The following is a 21,744-nucleotide window of genomic DNA, read 5'->3' on the forward strand; positions in this document are numbered from 1 at the left end:
ATTGGACGGTAAACAAGGAGTCAAACATTACTGGCATTGCTGAGATAATGTGATCAGGAACAGCAGGTCAGCTTTCATTTTTATGTTGCAATAGCTATGAAAAGAACAAATGGTGGGTGTACCAGTTTGCACTTAAATTCAATGTATGTCATTTTCTAATAGCACTTACTTAGATATGCCCAGGTATCATTCCATACAAGAGTGTGAGCACTATTAGTAATCTCACTTCATCTCAAATTAGGAATGACAAACTGGTTCATCATAGGCATAGGTAGTGTGGCTCTTTGTCATGGTGGTGCCAAACTATCTATTAAGGGTCACTACAGTATATACATGATTAAAAACTGATGGGAGTACAGTATATGCAACTATCTATGTCATGAATGTAGAGCTTTAGTATGTAAATGCAATGAGAAAAAATGTATCAGAAAAAATGTGACTGTACAATGTGACTCACTATCCTTTGTAAATGCTTAACTTCTATTAGCAGAGGACTGATTTGAAAGTATGGTGTTCCTAATGGGTGAGAGATGAGATGTATTATCAGACACTGAGAACTCATTTTTTTCTGGAGTGTAGCAAACAGAGCTGTTACATGGATATCTGAACACATCCCCATATTGATACAAAGGGAAAGCATAAACGGCATTTATTTATTAGACCACTTGAAAGGATGTGAAAGGATGTTGCTGTAGATTGGACTGCGGGGACAGGCCACTGAATAAGTAGTATTATTTTATATATTAGTATCATTTAATGAAACAGGAGCAACTGTTCATTGTACATTATAACTTCAAGAACTGACTGATGAGAGATGCTAAATTCAGGTTTGCACCCCATCCAAACATTAAGGAAAAGGAAACAAAGACATGCTGATGAGTGCCCACATGCCACTGTTGCTGATGCCATGGAACAGACATTTTTTAATATGAGATCCTGTAGTTTGACAAGGTCAGGGTTACTATTGACTAATCAAAACTCCATGGTAGTCTGGATTGCTCATCCCAATAATGATCTGTGGATGCTGCCATTATGCACAAGCTTATGAAGTCATGTTGCATAGCTTTCTAGGCAGAAAGAGTAGTACGTAAGAGTTACCATGTATGTCTTTTTCCTGTGGTATCCTTTCTACACTGCAGTGCATGAATAGGGAGGTATAGCTAATACTCTCCAGTAATTATACTTGTTTCAGTAGCTATTACTGGTGTGTTCAGTTTCATCATTCTGTAGCACTTCCTTGATCACACACTGCAAGACTACAGCAGTGCATAAGGTTTTCAATACCATGCCTATGCTCAGTGTGTGTTCCATGCCAGGGGATGCTGTATCTAATAATTTTGTACTCACTTTGCATTCACAAACATTAACAAAGTGACAAAAATTGGTAGCCGAGATGCTAAAACTTATGTATATTAGGAGAAAAAGGTATTTCCTAAGCATGTTTCTATGATTAACTTTGGAACAATGGTCTTAGGCAGTGGTAAGATAAGGCAGCGATTACAATAGTGACACACTAATGTTCCTCAGGCATCTGGAACTCAGATCATCAGTGAGCTTTCTTAGCTATTCATATATGTATCATATAACCTTGCAACATACGGTTTCTAGGTTTGTCACAGCAGAAGGTGCCCTGGGGTCAGCTATTACATGAAACTATTGAAACTACTGATGGTAACATACTGATCATGACTGTTAATACTGGTTATGGGGTGCAACACTTCAACTGATACCAATGCCTCTCCATATCAGCTCAAGCTTTGTGTCAAATATTAGGCAGGACACAAGAATGAAAAAGACAAATGAGAAATGATCATGTGTTATCATGATGTTTAGTAATAGGAGCATAATAAGAAAAGCTCTGTTGATCTACACTGAGTATGCCATGGTTGCTACTTTTATATGGGGGGGGGTGTGTGTGTGTGTGTGTGTGTGTGTGTGCGCGCGCGCGCACGCATTCACTCCAGGGGATCCGCCTCATCTTAAACGGCCACTATTATGCCACTACAAGCAGCATACTGTGAACTAAAAAAGTATGTTCAGTGTTACAGTGTGTGTCAATAATGATTTTGCTGTATCACTAATTGTGACTATCAGTTCCTTAGTATATGTCTGGGAACAATATGATTTACACCCTAATTTGACCTCCAGTTAGACATCTGGCCATGCTGCCTTTTCTAAGGATGCCTTTTTAGGTAGCTGATGGTGCTGCAGTCATTTGTTTGTGGGACTCTAAGTAGTATACCCAAAAGGTCACATATAAATGTAGAAAACAGCCGGTCCTGTTCTTGGTTCCTTTTATTGTCTTCTTGGATGGGTGAATGAAGTTGTTCTGCCTCAACATAGCATCATCCATTTCTGGACCCAATGCCAAACTAGCAGATAGGCCAAGCCTGAATTTACATGGGCTGTGGGTCTGCAGCGGAGAGACCCCTGATATTGTGCTTTAGTCTGGTCCTACTGTGATGATTTCAATTTCTTTTACCATGCATGTGACAGTTGAATGCATAATATATGGAGCATGCACTGCCGAGTCTGTTATGCATCTTTTCAAGCCTTGCCCCACCAAGAATGCAAATGTGAAAAAAGCTAAATAAAAATGTTATGCTTTCATTGCTTCTAGGCAGATCTACTTTTCTGCTCTATGCTCTTTTTCCAACCAACAAGCCAGAATTTGATTCGATCTAAATAGGTACCAAAAGCTACATTTAACTAACTGTGACATAAGCTAACAAAAAGCTGAGGAAATTGAAGTTAAATCTTATAGTTTATACTTATTGGGATAGGGATTCTGGGAGGAGGGTAAAACATAAACCAAGTTATGAGATAAAGGGAGTCTGGCTCTTAACTTTGAAGTTTCCTAGCTCTTGTCATTTGTTTCATAACCTAAACCTTTTCTTCTTTTGTTTTTTAAGATTTATAACATGATCCCCCAACCCTTCTCTGAAAAAGATAAATAAAGATAAAATGTCCATAGGATGTTATAAAATGTGTATTGTATTTATTCAGGAGATCTGAAAGGGCTCCTTTGGATCCCTTTTGAATCTCCATTCCAGCCCATCAAGTAAACATTGGCGTACATATTTTCTTAAATTTCTTTTCTGGTAAAAGTTAATTTCTGCATATAGTAAATAACTTTTTTCATAAATTCATAGGTTAGAAGGCCAGAAAGGACCATTATGATCATCTGACCTCCTGCATAACACAGACATTGGACTTTAGAGTTAAGAAACCTACTACATTCAGTTTAATAGCCTGTACCAGATTGACAAAACCCATTTTTCATATTGTATTTATTCACAATATGGATTGTAACAATATTAATATGGAGATGTCTATTAAAAACATTACGAAAAATGTTACTGAACATGACCAGTAACGAGAATTTCAGAACTCAAAGCAGGTATTTTATTTTTCCCCCCACTGATGCTAATAATTCTAGACCCTATTGGGTCCCGACTGTTTATCAAATTTCATTTTATTAAATTATAAACTATTTTTGACTTATACAAGTTCAAAACTAAACCCAGTAAAAAAATTTATTTGTGCTGAACACCTATAATTTAAAACAACCTCACACATATTTTGGATACTAAGCCAAACACAAATTACTCCTAGATCTTTAAGCCTGAAGCAAATTTTAATGGCTGTGTTATAACCTATTGAAAATAGAAGTATACCATAGAAATGCTGACACAACCTTAGCCTGCATGGCATAAACATGCCAGTACAATGCTCTTATTATCCCTCTCTCTGTATATAATATATATATATATGCACTTTTAAGTAAAAGAAAATAGATTGAAGAATCAAGTTATTATGCATTCATGTATCTATGTTGTACCAAGCACTAGATTATCACACTTACCTTTCTGCATAATTACTGTAAGTTAAATTCTCCAAATACAAACATTTTTGTTACCCTATCAATGCACAAGTCAACATGCTCAGCACTTCATTATCCTCAGGGAAATAGTTGCACAAAAAGTCAAAGCTGCCATGAGAGAGACTTTGAAAATGAAGTGAAATTTCCAGGTGAGTCAGAAAACAGATAAAATGCTGTTCTGTTTTAAAGATAATATCACATTGTTGAGTTTTCCTACTGCAGAGGAAAATCAAATGCAGATTAAATACTTTTGTCAGTGTTTTCCACCAACTATCCAAGGGGCAAAATCAGGAAAAGTATGAATTATTTTGTTCTGTCTGTAGCAGAACATAAATTTATAGCTGTTTGCTGACAACACAAGTCACTCAGTGGATTAAAAATATACGACAGACAGGCATAGTCTTTTGAATTTACTGAATGAGCTGATGTGCAGTAAATATTATCCTATGCTCTGTAACTATGACTAAACTCTAAATTTTCAGCAACACCTGAAATGGATTTATGGCAGCAATGCTATGGGCTGATACTGGTGCACTTCTAACATACAGTATACAGTACCTCTACAAAACATCTCCATAACGCCACCTGCATTGCATATTTACTGTAAAACTATACCTCTTTTGTAACTGTTCATTTTTTAGCTGTACGTACATATATCTGTTTATGCTCTAAGAAATAACAGTTTGCAATGCTTTATAGCATGCCACACATGATCTTAAAATAAGTCCTCAAATCAAAATCTAATCATGTAATTGAACAAAAAAGGCATACTATTTTTTCATGCTATGCTCAATATAAATATAAATTCAAGGCAGTCAAGCTATCCATTACCAAAATAATAATAATAATATATATATATGTATATATACCTACACTCTCTAAAAAATGATCTAGTAATGTAGATTAGGAAATCAGTAAGAAATTGGTTGACTCTAGTATAAAAATTTTGTTTTATGTAAAAGCCAGTGCTGACTGTTTCAAGTATTTTGTATTTTTCCTATGTTTGTCATTAATAACTACTTATTTGTAGAAATGACTCATTTTATACTGAAAATTGTATTCAAGCTAATAAAAATTCACTTCTACTGTAGTTCATTTTTAGAGTGTGCATGTATACATAGCAAAATATCCATTGACAGATCTACCATAAATATTTTTGTTGCTGTCACTTCCTTTTCTAAGAAAACAGTTCAATGCTTTCTATAACCTTGGATAATGAATATCAGGCCTTTTAAAAAGAAAAAAACAATCAAAACTGATTTGTAACACCAGATTCCCCTCAGTTTGTGCCAGTTAGCAAGTTAAAGGTCAAAGAGCAAAGACATAGGATGGTACACTTTAAGGAAATTCAGACAGTGAATCTGTTCACAGAAGACAATGTTTAACATGGTAATGACAGTCAACAGATCAATAATCAAGTTCAAGGCAAGCTGTTCATTGTTTCAAAAGCTACTCCCCTCAAATCCTGGCTTTCATAAAAAGCCAGGTGTCTGACTCATGGGGTGCATTCGTTCTGACCATCTTTAATAAGTTCACAGCCCAGCGACTGTAAAGCCTATCACTGCAAGAAGCAGCTCTTAAAATCAATAAAGAGGTCTGTCAGTTGGTGACTTTTCTCTAGGAAAAAAATATTGATACAAACCTGCTCTGCAGGTCACATGAAAATGACAATACTGCTATTAGCACAAATTATACAAGAGACAAAATGCTTTGGTGGTCCCTTGGCTCTGTCAGTGATTTAATGTACGGCTAAATGCCAAAGATTTGACTAACCCTTTGAGAACTATGGTGAACATGCAATACGTAATGCACCAGAGAATACTCATGCAACATCAGAGTCATCATTTTTAGCTCTCCTTTGTTACTGTAACTCTACCTTTGTGTATTCATGTACCAAGACAAATTGAATTATCATGCAACATAGTTTAAAACAGAATTTCAATATGTGTAAGCTATAAAACTGTAGCTGGTTCAAAAATCCTGTCTAAGTGCTAGACATTAGTAAAATAAGTTTGGTTTATTTAACCAGAAAGTAGCTGGCAAATATAGTTTAATTCGTATTTATTTGCTATAAATATTTTATTTTATTTTATTTTTTTTACCAATAATGCAAGTAACTAAAAACCTTTACTTGCAATCACAGGAAATCTGCTTTAAAAACCTGAATGTATTTTAACCTGTATTTCCAAATACCACATCTGCCCAGTCCTGTAATTTCACGGCAACCCAGGTTAGCATCCATCGGACTCTGGAAACTGATCCAATAGTTCTCAAAGGGTTACACCTATGTAATCCCAGTGTCAATTTTTCTCTAAAACATGACTCTACCTTTAGTTCATTGCAATCCACTTCAGAGACATACTGCTTTTTGCTATGCTTTGGAATGAGCGTTTCTGACAGACCTGTGAAAGGCCTGGGCAGTTGGCCTGGTATAGCTCGGGAAAAAAATGATGCAGGAAAATTAACAAACAAAAACAAAACAAATCAATAAAAAGGTTCTGTTTGAAGATAGAAATGAATATAAATGTGTTAAAACATTGAGGACATAGCTCAGAACAGCTGTATAAAACACAAAATGTATCATTAAGGCTGTTACTATATTGCAGATATTTTGGCCCCTTGTTTGTTGGAAAATGGCTGTCCAAACAGTCTGAAGTCCTGCGTGTCATCCAGGTCTCCCACTTGACAAAAATTGTGTGTAGGAGTGTAGGACTATATCCCTAGCAGACAGAAAGCAATCCTCTTTGGAGACAAAGCTGTTTTGGGTCTTCACACTTTCCTGAAAGTTCAATTATGGGTTGTTGTGTTGTTATATTTAAAAAAAAAATTACTTTCAGCAAAAATCTTTTCAAAGGGGAACAGGCTGTGTGGGGAAAACAGTAGAAACATTAGAGAATTTTCTTTTTTTTTTTCCTCTTCATTAGTTAATCCTGATAGTTTATCGGGTATTGAGCGTGCAGAGGAAAGGCCTAGAATCGAATGACAAAGAAAGACAAAGGACTGAAGAAACGGCAGATACTGTGTATCATGGAAGCTTCCTAGTTGAGTGAATCCCCACTCATGTGCAGGACAGGCAACCCCCTGGGTTTTAAAGATCAGCCTTGATTCAGGCTGACAGATGCCCATTCCTAGCTAGGAAACTGCTTAACAGCTCTTGTGTTGAACCTCAAGTTACCACAAACTCCTGGGAGAAAGAAAAAACCCTACATCACACCCACTCTTGCATAGAGCGTTTGCAGTACAGTATGTGGCGGGGTGTTCCTTTCCTCTTGAACTGGAACACAGTGTAAACCAAGACAAGGAGGCACAAGGCCAGGATGCAGGGAATGACAATGGCTATGGCTTTCACAGTGCTGGCTGTGTTGTCCAGTTTGATGACGATGTCAACGTCATCTTGAGGGCTGTATCGGTCTCTGTCCCGGTCTGTTGGGCCATCACAACCCATAAAATCCTTGAGGATGGATCTGGGATATCCAGGTTCCACCCTGAGCATCTGGTTATTGAATTTCCAGTACTCCTTTCCTTTGTAGAAATATGTGAAGCCTGGGAAACAAAAGTGCAATTATTCAGGGTCATGTCAATAATTTACAAAGGCTGAAGTTAAGCTGTTTAATATGAGCAAATGCCACTGAATTATTTCATAGCCTCAGAATCTAGAAAATAAAGTTACATGGATTAGTGAACTATATTTTAGGATCGGGAGCTTTTTGTTCTTAGCAATAGGTATATGGCTCCCAAGAAACCTCTTGTCCAGATTAGTGTTCAAGGAAGAACTCCATTCATTTTTTGAAAAATTCTTAGATTACACGGTTCTTATTTGATTAAGCTGGGATCAAGTCTTTTATCTGTTGACATACTGAGGAAGGAATCCCAGAGAAACCATTTTGAACAACTGCAGGAACAAATGTTTCCTACTAATTGAACATTTAAACAAGGTTATACCAGGGCTGAGTCCCAACACTTTAAGAAGTTCCAGTCCCTCTCTTTATAGACGGTCCATTCAAACAAATTTCAACAATGTGCCAGCCTAGTTTGAAATGGGAACTGACCACCTTCAATTTCGTTTCAGCTTACTGATGTACTTTGGAAACAAGGAGCACTATGTGAACTAACAACAGTGTTGCCAAGAGAAAACAGGTGTACCTAGCTTCAAATTTTCTGTGGGTAGCTGGTATTTGATCATTCAGATGCAATCCAATATAATTATGAAACATGCTTAAATGAAGAAAAGCTGACTCCCTGCCAAAAACCTATAGCATTTTATTATCCTATTTGAAAAATGGTATTGATCTGGCATGAAACAAACCTTCAAGAAGGAAGAACTTCTTCCTACTGTTTGTGAACTGAATGCAAACAGCAGGAAATGCCCTTATCTTTATAGGTCTCAAGTTATTTCCTACAGTGCTAAAGGTCACTAGGAAAAATAAGATGGATAGGACAGAATTTTTCATTTTGAAAATGCTTTCTGGGAAGTCAGATTAATAGCAATTAAGGCCCCCTCTTCGCATTAAGGGTACTGCACAATTATCTTGAAACCAGCTACACATGCAAAGTACCTATCATGCCATAAAAAACTCCAAGCAACTATAACTTGCACATGTATGAGAGTCTCCCCAGTGGGTGGGAGGCCCATCAGCTGATGGGACTCTCAGCCACAGAGGTGCACCATGCCCAATCAGGACTACGAGTCCTGTAACTGAGGTGACTCAGACTCTCAGCCCCAGCAGCTGGTGACTCTGGGTTTTGGCAGCAACCTACAGCTTCTGGGACTCCGTGTCCTGCACCTGCAGATGCTGGTCCCCCATTGCGTGCCTTCCAGTACAGCGCTCAGCTGGGTCATGGCAGCTGTGGGGCACTGCTGTGATTTCCCAGCCCTGAGCGTGCATGGAAACATGGCTGCCACAACCTCTGAGCCTGAAGAGTGCATGAAACCTCCAGGGCTCGGAAATCACAGCTGCTATGATCTGCCAGCTTTGAGGGTGCATGAAACCCCGAGGAAAGGGAGACTGCATCAGCTGCAATCTCCCAGCCCTATGGGTTTCACTCTCCCCCTCCCAGCAATAATGCACAATGGGATCTAATGCACCGTCCCACAATCACACCTCCTGCCATGCATGTGTGACATAGCAGGAGATGCAAATGTGTGGATCATGTATTAGATCCCATTGTGCCTTTACTTGCATGGGTAGAGGAGCCCTCCATGTTTGAATTAATAATAATTACATAGGGCAGCAAAAGCTGGCTTTTTGTAGACATATGGAAGAGGATTTTTTTTAGAATATTACTTTTCCTGCTCAAAACATTTTGTATAAAGTCTTTGTCCACTACTGTTATTCATTTTATAATGTGAGGATTTTTTCAAAACATCTTTTTGCAGTAGTTATTTATGTAATTCTAATTATCTTCCAGACAGTTGAGTAGATATTTTTATACATTTTATCTGGTCTCTTGCAGTTTTAATATTAAAAACCTTGTGAGTGTCTATGTCTACATATCTGTAGCTTTAGCTTGAAATGTATATGACTGGCTAGATAAAAAGAATTGTAGTGAACTATATCAAAACTGCTGTTAGGATATTTGGTCATGAAATGCCTTCCCTACTAACAGAATACAGCATAAAAGAGCACAATAATTATTACTATGCCATCAACATTTAGTTCAAAAGTTGAGGTTTTCAATGCATTGAAATATCTTAAAGGAATCTGTAGTTTAAACTCAGAAGCCAATACATTTGCTCATTAACAAATGCAAAGTTGCAGTTTTTAATGTCATTATTTTTTAGCAGGGAATCACATTAATTTCCTCAACATAATAATGCTTTATTAAGAAAGCACAGTAATGTCAATAAAAATCTAAGTCTAGAGAATAGAAAGGATACTGATAATTATGGGCATTTCAGACTGCATTATCAAATGAACAGGGGACAAAATCAGAGGAAGATATAGTATATGTAGCTGGTTAGGAATTTTTCAACCAAAATTTTTTTGCTTCAGAAAATGCAGATTTGTTAAAACAGAAACTAGCTGCTAAATTGAAAAAAAAAAAATTAAAAACAGTTTAAACCTCCCATTTCAACATTATTGATACAAAAAGGGCTATTTTGGGTTCAAAATGACTTTTCAATTAGAAATGTAAGTGTAGTAAAAATATTAAATGGAATAATACTTATAAATATTATCAAAATGGCACACTTTGATTAACCAAATCTGACATTTTTTATTTTAAAAAATGTTTCTCTCTTCCCAGTTCAGGCTAGGAACATTGTTTTGAAAGCTTGAAAATTCTTGCAGGATGGGCAGACTATTTCCTAACCAAATATATTTCTGCGTCAGACAAAGTCTATCTAATCATGTCTCAGCAGTGACCAGTACCACAGTCTTCCAAAGAAGGAGGAAGATCTAGCAAAAGGCATCTTCAGGATAATCTGTCCCATGGATTGTCATCTTAATCTCTATTTGTTAGAGGTTTTTAACATCTGAAAAGAGGTTCCTATAAAGGGGATGAAGTTGACTTAGTTACAAGTTAAGACAATCCATTACTGTACAAGAAGAGACAAAGTTATTCCTTTGTTCAAGGTGGTTACTAGAATTTAACAGAAAAACCAACATGTACCTCATGTCTCCAGCATTAATTACTTAATCATGCCTATCTCCAGCTTTTTGTCATACTTCTACCTGCTTAAGCTTTCTAAAGCTGTCTAAATGGTGGGCTCATACCAAGAAAGTATCTGGAGTTGCCAGGTGTCCAAGATCTTTCTTAACATGATTCCAACTAACTTTTTGGAGGATTAAGTTTAGCCCCATCTATCTTCTGCCTATGGGCAAACCTCACTTTGTTTTTAATATGAAACTAAAAGGGTAAATATTTTAAAATATACATTTTAAAATCAAATCTAAAATATACATTTTAAAATCAAATGGATTAACTGGAACCAATTCTTCCTTGCATGACCTGTCTCTGCAGCATTGGAGATTCATCTGTTTGAATGTGAAGGTACTGTTAAGAAGCACAACTAAATGCTAATGTGTTAAGGGGAGAAAATATTAAACCCAAAGGGCATGTCTACATGTGCCCCCATGGTGCAGTTGTTACTGCGCCGTCATTTAATACTTGCTTTAGGAAGTAAATGATGGCACAGTATCACTTGTTACCACGTCATTCCAGTGGCACAGTTATTTTTAGCAGCTACGTTGCTATAGCAATGCACTAAAGCGAGGTAGCTCATCGCTACAGCCATACAGTATCAGCGTTACAGTTTGTGCCCCCTGATGCTATGTCACTGTAGCAATGAGCTATGTCGCTGTAGCTCGTTGTTATGGTAATGTAGTGTCTTGTGTAGATGTGCCCACTGTGTATATGTGTGTATATGAAAAAATGTATATACTGTATGTATATGTGTGTGTGTATACATGTATGTATACACACAGAACATCAGCTCATGTGTGATACTTATATGCAAAACAGCATCTTACTTAACCTACTTTTCTTATTTTAAAAGAACACACTAGCCAGAATCAGAGAAGGGTTTTTGCTGGTGGGTGAAACAGAGACAAATCAAGGAAGTGATAAAGCATATTTTGGAGAAAACTGTTTCCAAAACAAATTAGTAAAACAAGTTTGAGGAAGAAATGACCGAAACCAGAAAAGTAAACTATACATCTACCTACTAAAGGGAAATGAAAACAAGATTGCAAGAATGATGTGTAGGTTGGAGGGGGGAATCCTTCAATCATAAACAACTCAATCAGAAACTTATCCCCATCAATGAGCACTGAGCATAAGCAATACTTTTGTTTACATCAGAAGCGTCTAAACTTTGTTTAATTTACAGTTGCACTGGCAAATTGCCAGTAGACCAAGGGTAGCACTTAATTTGCATAAAATGGAACAGATTTCAGCTGCTCTCATTCAGTTGGAGGAGAAACCTTTGGAGATACTAGGTTGCCCCATATGATGCTCCATCTTGGCCCAGGTAATAGCACTGCATGCTGAGATACATGGTCCCTGTGCATTGTACCTATGCATTATATAGTATAGGATACTTCCAGTCTTATAACAGAAGAGCATGGTTCTGCTCCAGAGTACTCCAAATGAAAGTAATAGCTTTTATGTTGGATGAACTGCATCAGTGACTAACAACACTGCCTGTTTTATGAAACACTCACATCAAGAAGAGAACAAAAATAAGCAGCAAAATGAACGAGATGCCCAACCACAAATTAAAATGTATTATATGAAGATTAAAACTCTTTCTCTTCCTTTCATTGTAATTATAAACAGAACAATCAAACAACCATATAACAGAGTTTAAGGGAGAGCAGTTCCACAGTATGAAATATTTCCTCTGGGTAAAAAAACATGTTTAGCCAATCTACCACCCTAATTAGCCAGTCACACCTATGCATGTTAAGAAACATTAGGTCAAGGTTAAAAGTTGTCCTGGGCCTAGCAGCCCATTAGGCTAGCGTAGTTAAGGCATAACAATTCCAGTAGCCAATAGCACATGTGGCTACCTCAGATCTAACTGGCTAACTGAATCTTCAGTTTACAGGGTAACATATAGAGTTAAGCTGACTCTTAAACTCATGCCTCTAGACCTGTAGCAAAAAACTCCTTTGCCTCTATACCTCTAAATGGACAGCAGAATGCAACTAAAACAAGAAAGTACTTGCATACCATTTTCTTTATGGACAAAGGCTCCCTGAGGAGATTCTGGGATACCTTTCCAGATTGTGATTGGTTTGGGATAACCTGGGTCCATGGAGCTCACTTCTTCACTGTACCTCCAGTACCTAATTTATAGAAAAAAAATTAAAAGGACAATTTTTATTATGGCAGTGGATATACAAATTTTCTTTCTAACAATGGGGTGCATTTAATGACTGAAAGCAGGGTAACTAGACTTCTCCTGGTTAGAAATGTTACCAAGTATTATATCAGTTTAATCTACAAGCTGACTAGACAGCTGTTTCAAATTAGTACACAGCAGATAAAAGAGTTTTCTAGCTTGACATCTGAATAAACATGCACCTTATTTATAATCGGAGCATTTCTAATGCCTAGGGCTTCTGCACAGCAACAAGAAGATACAATATATGCAAAAGCTACATAAATGTTTCAGATGAGATTTTAATTACAAAGAAGTCACTGAATTCAAAGTTAAGGCTCCAGTAGCAAGCTTAACTCTACCCACTGTGTACATGCATTACAATCATTTTTCATTATATTATCATACTATATGTATGAAATGATACACAATTCTTTATAACTTATGTATCTCACTGACTGTAAAAATGTTTAATTCAGAAATATACAGCACACAAGTTCAAGGCAACCTGAACTTGTGAGAAATAAGAATAAATAATTGATATAATTTACACAGAAGAAGAGTTAATATTCAGCTTATGTGCTCATGCAGCAAGACAAAGTATAACACACATATGTATTTGATTATGAAAATATGGCTTCATGGCTTAAGCATGGAACATTATGTTATTTAGCACTCACCACGGATCTGGGTTTTCTGTTTCCCGCGGAAAAACAGAAAAAAATACTGATTTCCCCTTTTAACCAAGAAAAGTGCAGGCTGGACAGAGCAGGAGAGGCAGGGAGCACCATGTGCACATGCATGCTCACACATGCATGTGGCGACCAGGCAGCCTGGACAGCAGCTCCCGCAGGAAAGTCTGGTAGGGAGGAAGGGGAGATTGAGGCCCCCATACAGAGGGAGGGAGGGTGAGTTGGGCAGGGCTAGGGCTGGAGCTGTGGCTGATGCCCAGCCGTGGTGGTATGTGGGGCTTGGGGCCTGGGGCCACAATATATGGCTGCAATATGTGGCCACAGGGCCCTGGTGGGGAGCAGGACAGAGCCATGGGCGGCTTGTCTGGGGGATGGAGGAACTGGCTCCCCACCACTGCATGTGCACCCAGGGGGACAGAGGGGGCATGTGCCCCCCAGATTTGTGCACAGGGCGGGGCCAGGCTGCCTGCTGCAGGCTCCCTGCTCTGCTGCCTTCCCCCTGGGGCCTCCACAGCCCAGTGCAGAGGGGGGTCAGGTGGGGAAGCTCTTTGCCTCTGCACACCCCATCTTGCCCTGGCGAAGTGCCCCCTGCCCACCCAGCAGCAGGAGTGGTGGCATGGAGTTGTATCCCTTGCTGGTGCCAGGCAGGCAGGTGGCACCTCATCATAGATTTCATAGATTTCATAGACATTAGGGCTGGAAGGGACCTCGCAAGATCATTGGGTCCAGCCCCCAGCCCAAGGGGCAGGAAGTCATGGTCGTGCAGAGCCCCCAGAAACAGCAACGAGCCTCCCCAGCTGGCTCTGCTCTGCCCTGCTGCACTGGGTCCCACCCACTGGGCCACAGAGGCCCAGGGGAGGGCAGCATGGCAAGGAGTTGGCAGTGAGCAGCCTGCACCCACCCCCACCACCATAGGCTTTGCTCCAGCTATGCCGCCCATAGGGGAGAAGCCAGAGGAGGAGCTGCACTCTGCTCTGCCATAGAGCCACTGCCTCCCATGGGTGGCAACCAGAGGACTTGGATGCTGCTGCAAGGGGCAGAGGGCTGTGGACCCAGGTTCCTGGCCCCATAGCGCTGGCAGCTGGGGGCCCCCTCTGGCCAGGCTCGCTGAAGTGGGGAGGCTGTGGGTAGGAAGTGAGGAGCACCATCAGGGGTGAGGGAGCTGTTGGTGGGGAGTGAAGAGCACCGGCAGGGCTTGGGGGGCAGTGGCTTGGGAGTGACGGGCCTGGACCCGTGTCCTGGTGAGTAAAGGGGCAGAGGAAGCTCTGATTTTCCATGATAAAAAACCCCCAAATCAAATACTAAAATTTATAGTATTTGGAATTTATATTATTATAGTGATTGAGACACTGGTAGGCTTCCAAATGTTTTACACCATATTTTGAATTGTAAATATATCAATAAAACATTGTGTTCAATGGATACCTATATATACAGTGGTGTTACATTTTAATCACAGATTTTGGGGTTTTTAATCAAAGAATTTGTGATTTTTAAACAGAGAAAACTAGGATCCTTGGAGATCACTCTGATTAAGAGTTAGGACATATTCAAGTTTGCCCTCAGGTCTGAACCTTACTCTTTTGAGTAATTTGTTGCTTATAAGAACGATTAATTATCTTTGTCTGTGAACACTTGAATCAAGCCACTTTTGTGTATATGATGGTCATTAAAGTAAAATTCTGTTCTGCTATATACCCTCCACACAATATAGTATTTATATGTTTGTAGCTTTATTATTTATAAATCTAATTCTTTTACGCAAACTTACATAGACTGTAATAGAGAATAATAACATTTCTACTTGTTTTTGAACAAACCTATAAAGCTTAACATAATAATATTCCTTGTGGTATTATGAGGAATGATTAAAAAAAAAACTTGAGAAAGAAAACTCTACAGGATTTCTATATAATTTCTAGAAAACCCTATTAATTTTATATATATTAAATTGCATCTGACAAAATAGGTTGTTGTTTATGAAAGGTCATCATCTCTGAACCAGTTAATTTCTAAGGTGTCACTCTGCCTCAACATCTCCCTGTTTTCAATAAGGATTTGTGCACATGTAAAACACAGAGGGTGTGTCTATACAAGACATTTAACTGTGTAGTAGTTTCTTGCACAGTAGGCACATGCATCTACATGTGCACATGCTTACTATGCAGTAAATTTCAATAATCACAAGTTTGGTACTTGCAAATGCAAGTAACAAATTTACTTTCAATTAGTAAGCGCAGTAGTGCTCGTCTAGATGCCTGACAGGAAGCAAATCTGTTCCTGGTCAGCCAGCTACCAGGATGTGGGAGATTGCTCTCTGCCCCCAGGAGCTGCCTGCTCGCAGGGTGGCATGTCCCCCTGCCTCAGCAGCAGGGAACTCCAAGCACCCTGCTCCAAGATCGTGATTGGAGAGCAGGGGCTGGGAGATCCCCTGTGATTGCAGAGCTGGCATTGGGAGATAAGGGTCTCCCAGCGCCAACACCATGGTGTGAAGCTGGTGCTGGAAGCTCCCTGCTAGTGAGGGCCAGGAGCCTATTCCCTGGCCAGCTTCATGAGCACAGAGCTGGGCATGGAACAGGCTGAGAAGCTTGTTCCCTGCTGAGCTCTGCACTCACAGAGCTGAGTGGGGAAGAAGCTCACCAGCCTGTTCCCTGCCCAGCTCCACACTCATGGAGCTGGACAGGGAACAGGCTGTCTAACTTCCTGATTGGGAAGCCAGGGTCAGGAGCTCCCTGCTGCCAGAAGGCAGCCCCTGGGGGCAGGGTGCAATGTCCCAGCCCTGGCCAGGAGACAGCTTGGCCAGAAGACAGCTGTTTCCTGGTCTGGTGCTCCTTGCCAGCCCCTGACCTACTACCCAGAAGAAGCCTAGAGCTTCCCTTGGTGACAGCAGGGGCCCATTCCAGGGCCCCAGAAAGCAAGAGCAATTTGCTGCCAACAGCAGCAAATGTGCTCCCGCTTCCCTGGATGTGTAACTGCCTCCCTGGAAGCATTTACTCATGAATAGTTTACTTGTGAGTAAACTGATCCCAGATCAAATGCATGTGTAGATGATCTCACACTCTCCATTTCAGAAGAATCTACCACTTCTCTCAGTAATTTCTTCACTGCTAAAAATGTGTGCTTCTTTATTTGAAGTTGTCTGGCTTCTGCTTCTAGCTGTTTGTTCCTGTTATGCCTTTTTCTGCTAGTCTAGAGGCTTGATATCCTTTCCTGGTGCAGAATACTTATGAATCTTAATGAAGTCATTCTTGATTGTCTTTCTGATAATTTAAGTGGACTGAGCTCTTTCAGTCTCTAACAGCAACATGCTTTCTCCAGTCCGAAACTTTCAATAGATTTAAAAGGTGGCAAATTTAAAACCAATTAAAAGTCAATATCAGACAAGTGATTTTCTGGCTCTGGTGTATGAAATAAAACAGCTCTGATCCCTTAATCTAGTTACACATTCACGAAGAAGCAGTTTGAGTTCAATCAGCAACATTATTCTACCCCTTTGATTAATAGTTTTTGCACATTTTTCAGAGAACTACAGTATAAAAGGGAAACGTCATATAGAAATAATAAATGTGTCTGAAAAATATTAGTTGTATGAAGCCATTTTTCCTCCCCCATTTTACTTTTGCATCTCTTGGTTTTCCAGTTACCATTTTTTCTCCACTTTTTGTCTCTTCTGTTTTTCCCTCTCGTTCTTTCCTCTGTCTCTGTTTCTAGTTTAACATTTTATGTATTCTACTCATCTTCCCTCCTCCTACATTTCATGGCTGCTTTAACTTTTCCCTCATTATATGTTCCCTTACCTTTATCTTTTTCTTACTTTTCCCTCCTCCACTCGTTACTGTTTTCTCTCTTTTTCTTCCTCCCATCTCTGCATATTGCTGTAACTCCTTCCTCTATTAATAGTCTCTCTCAATGGTTTCCATCCTTTTCTCCCTGCTTGAAGGACTGGGGCAGGTGGTCCTACTAAGCCTTTTAAAATGAGTGTTCTGATTAAAAAGAACAGTTGAGAAACATCTAACTAGTAAGCTAGCAGCCCTGAAGTTATGTCTGGGATTAAAAGTAAGAATATATTTAAAAAGGGGGAACCTTTGAAAGCTGAAAGAAAGCCCAAGCATGCCAAACTGCAACAGGCAAACTGGCTCCTATTAAACTTTATCTAGAGTTGTACTGACATCACAGAACAAAGTAGACATCTCAGGCTCCTGGCATACATTGCCTTTATGGTCCAATTAGCTTGTTAATTGTGCCATAAACAATAACAGCGGCATTTGTTCAGCCAATTTGTGGCGCCATAAAGTAGCAAACTAGCCCCAGCAATATACAGTTATTTAGGAACTCTTCTTCCCATGTCTCACTTTAAAAGTCAGTCATAGTCCATCTGAGTCTAGAAGACCAATCAGAAAGACTAACATGGTTTAGGCATATAGCTTTCATGTCAATAGAAAAAAAGGGAGCACAGACAACTAGGTTTCATGTCCAGCTGCCTATGACTCCCCTGTTGCAAGAGCAGATACCTATTTACAGCCAAGTTAAGAGTGAGGGTGAAGCAAGGTTGGAAACCATGCACCGAGCTGTAGCAAGACATTAGTTATTTTGTTATCTCACCTCACTTAGAAGATGAACATTAGTAATAGTCCCTTTCTCCCACATATAAATTGAAACTGTTTTTAACTCATGTAATTTATCAATATTTTGTTTTAAAAATAATGTTTTAGATTGTGCAGCTGATATTGGCAATGTGAGACTAGATTAGTCATTCTGCTACAGAATACAATAGTTTAGGATAAGGTGATGACATGTTTGTAGGTTTTGACATGTTTAAAGGAACTCAGTTTAGTTATAGTATTGTTTTAGACCTTTTAACATGATGCCCTAGGTTCTACCATGGGGCTCTTTCACTACAGGTTATTGCTAAGGAAACAGAAAATAAATCTACAGTTGTTTGTGGTAGATAGGTATGTGAAGAAATACCCCTTCCTATTTTGACATTGCCACAACCTCTTGACTCTTTCTACTTTATACCACCAAAGATGAAACACTGTGTTGTACCTAGTTAAAAAAAATATAATAGACTTATACGTACCATTAAAAGCAGCAGGAGAATTCAACTCCAGCATTATGTTGAGGAAAAAATTGTGATATAAACAATACATACTGAGAAGCTTAGTGGGATGTGGGTTTATTCCCACTAGTGGTCAATATCCTGTAATAGCTCAATTATCTCTGCAAGACTCATGTTCTTCGATCTTCTCTTTACATACTGCATTGCATTTATGTCCTGCTGAGCCTTATTATGCTTGTCATAGCTCTAAGTAACCACTGCTCCATCAAAAAAAGTTGCCTTTGATAGCTCTTTCAGTTTTCTGCTATTGCTAATAGTATTTTAGGAAGGCCTTGATTTCATGTAGCTACTTATACATGGAAATATATTATTTCATTCCTCTCTTGAGTAAAGCCTAAAGAACATATAGCTGGAAAACTTAACTGAAAACAAATATAAAATCTTGTCAAATATAGGATGCAAATGATAAGACTGGTTTTGTTCACAGTGGGTGTGACTACACGTACCTCTATGGTGCTGTTGTTACTGTGCAGTCCTAGCGGTGCATGGTTATTTTTAGTCACTATGTCACAGTAACGATGCGCTATAGCAAGGGAGTGCGTTGCTATTACGACAGCTCCAGTGCCACAGTTTGTGCCAGCTGATGCTACATCGCCGTAGAGCATTGCTATGGTGAATGTAGTGTCTTGTGCAGATGTGCCCAGTGAAAGCTGATTGTTTGAAATATGTTTGTAGAAGCACAGGTTTCAAACACCAAGAAATGTGAGTCAGTTATTTGTTTGCTTTCCCATGAGCACAGAAATGTGAAGAACATCTTAATATTGATTCTGGCACTCTATAATGTACTGTTACAATACTGACATAAAAGCAATTGACAGTTTGGTTAACAGCAGTGTGATTAACATACAGTATGATGATGTATATTCAAACTGGTTTCATAAATATCCAACATTACTTTTAATGCTCAATGGTACTGGAATAATAATAATAATAATAATAATAATAATAATAATAATAATAATGATGCTTTCAACTCAAAGGTTGCTAGGTCTCCAAAGCAGCAGCAATAGCAGCAGAAGTAGCAGCAAAAATAAAATTGTAATAAATACATAATTATTTAATGGTAATTCATAAAGTCTGATTTTAAACTGCTCAAATAGTTTGCTGATTTCCAAATTTGCTTAACTTCTGCTTACCCTTTCCAACTCATTTCTTAAAAGCTGCACAGCAACTGTTTCCAGTTATGTACATAGGCTTTGGATTGGTCTTTTCCTGTTTATGTGCTACCTTAACCACGAAGGTAGAAAGGAAAATGGAAGAAGACCAAAGATTACTTGAATAAAATTAAACTCCATGATAACTGTATTGCTTTGAATATTCGTTCAAATTTGCTGAAACTCTGAATTATTTGCTAATCCTTAAAAACACCTTTTGGACTGAAAAGGCAACATCCAGTGAGCTCATGCAAAAATAGTATAGGCGCTGAGTGATGCATAGGCGTTATGAGGGCACTTGACACTCAGATGAATTTTCTCCACAATGCATATTTAATATTGTAAATGGATCAGATTGCATCTTTTAGGAAAGATAAGCAAACACTTCACGTACTCCTGTTGACATTAATCAATCAAATTACTTCCTTCCAGGATTCCAATACCAACCTATCTCCTTTGAAGAAGTAGGTTTTCCCAACATCCTCCCACCAAATTGCTGAATCAATACCATGGGGAGGAATTCCGATTCCGAGTGTTATCAAATCTTGAGGATACCCTGGCTGGAGAGTGGTGTCCTTGAAGACCCAGAACTTGTTACCTGTACAAAAACACATATATAAGCATGTGTATGTTAGCTTCAGAACTCTCAATATTAAAATTAAAACACTCTAAGGGAATAAGAAAAACACTCAAAGGAATAAAGCAATATGTTGATTCTGCTAAATACATTTACTTAATTTTTTTTTTATTAATGCAGACACTGAAAAAGAAAATAAGGTTTGTCTCACAGATGCCTTTTATTTATATTCAGTATTTTTCATTCCTCAATACTCGAGGACATGTTATATAGAACATACACAGGGATCATACCCAGAGTGAAAATAAAGTCAAATCACAAGTTTGTATGGGTAGTAGTATGATATATTTTACAACAGCAACACCAAGCAACAGACCTAGTTTTCTAAAGAAAAGAGAAATATATTTTAGGAAAACTGAAATAATTGAACATTTATATTAAAAAAACTGAACTCTATGGAAACTTTCACTTTCCTACAGACAATATACTTTTATTAAGTTTTAACCTAATTCTCGCAAGAAAAGCTCATTCTGAAATATTTTAAGGAAAGATTTTAAATATTTTATATGAGCTTTATTTTGCTGTGCAATGAGAGAGCAAATGAGGGCACTTAATACAGTTAATGTAAATTTTACTATTGATGTTAGTAGGAATGTAATGCCTTGCAAAGAAAAATCCAAAAGTGCTTATGTGATTTAAGGCATGTCCACAATACAGACCAAAATTGTGACCGTGATGGGCTCTATATACACAAACTAGCTTTGAATTTTCTAGCTCTGATACCAACAGAAGCCTAGCTAAATGGCATGGGATTTGTCATAGGTTGCATGACAGCGCATAGGACAAGTATGTTATGGGTGAAACTTCTACTGCTTCATCTACACAGCACAACCCAGTCAACAACTCCAGGTTTTCCCATGAATTTTCTTTCCTTTTGGTCTGAGTCACCGTCTCTGAAGAAAGTCCAGGAAGCAAAATGACGTCCTCCATTGGCTCCTCTTTCTTGTCAATGAGCTTTAGTTCTCTCCCCTGCTCAACATCTATCACTTCTATTTCAGTTACAACCCTACTTCACTTCCTCAAACCTACTCTAGCTCTTTGTCTTTCTTTCCATACAGTTGGCCATTACTTCTCTCTGCCACACTATTACTTCTTTCTGGCACAAAACTAACTTTATTCAGTGTCGGTATGAATTCCCTTGCCCCATATCCATACTCTCCTTGCTTCACATTTGGTCAGCCTCCCCTGAAAGATTCTCCTCATCTGTATTTATTTAAAAGTATGCCCATCCAGGACACTGGATAAATAAACAAAAGTTACATAATAAAGCATGCAGATTAGGGAATATCCCCAACTCATAATTATTCTGAACCTGAGCTCTGCCACTCACCTCTTTTGCCGGAGAGAAAGTCTAGAATAGCACTGTCTCTGTCTTGCCACTGTCTCCTCTGTATTCTACCTGACTCCTGCCTGCAGGCTATCAGTCTCATCA

General features: G+C 38.7%; 1 protein-coding gene across 2 annotated transcripts in view; it reads right to left on the reverse strand.

Moving 5' to 3' along the window:
- Positions 1 to 2,542: 2,542 nt before the first annotated feature.
- MMP16 (matrix metallopeptidase 16) overlaps positions 2,543 to 21,744 on the reverse strand; it is a 287,844-nt gene continuing 268,642 nt past the window's right edge. For both annotated transcript variants that reach the window (XM_019550163.1, XM_019550171.1), the window contains exons 8-10: positions 20,123 to 20,273; positions 12,560 to 12,675; positions 2,543 to 7,426 (exon numbers count right to left, since the gene is read on the reverse strand). In XM_019550163.1, the coding sequence (XP_019405708.1) occupies positions 7,092 to 7,426; positions 12,560 to 12,675; positions 20,123 to 20,273 (602 nt within the window). In that variant the 3' untranslated portion in view covers positions 2,543 to 7,091. The remainder of the gene's footprint in view (positions 7,427 to 12,559; positions 12,676 to 20,122; positions 20,274 to 21,744) is intronic.

The sequence above is a fragment of the Crocodylus porosus genome, unplaced genomic scaffold (assembly GCF_001723895.1).
Source record: "Crocodylus porosus isolate Cpor-Errol unplaced genomic scaffold, CroPor_comp1, whole genome shotgun sequence".
Taxonomy (NCBI): Eukaryota; Metazoa; Chordata; order Crocodylia; family Crocodylidae; genus Crocodylus; species Crocodylus porosus.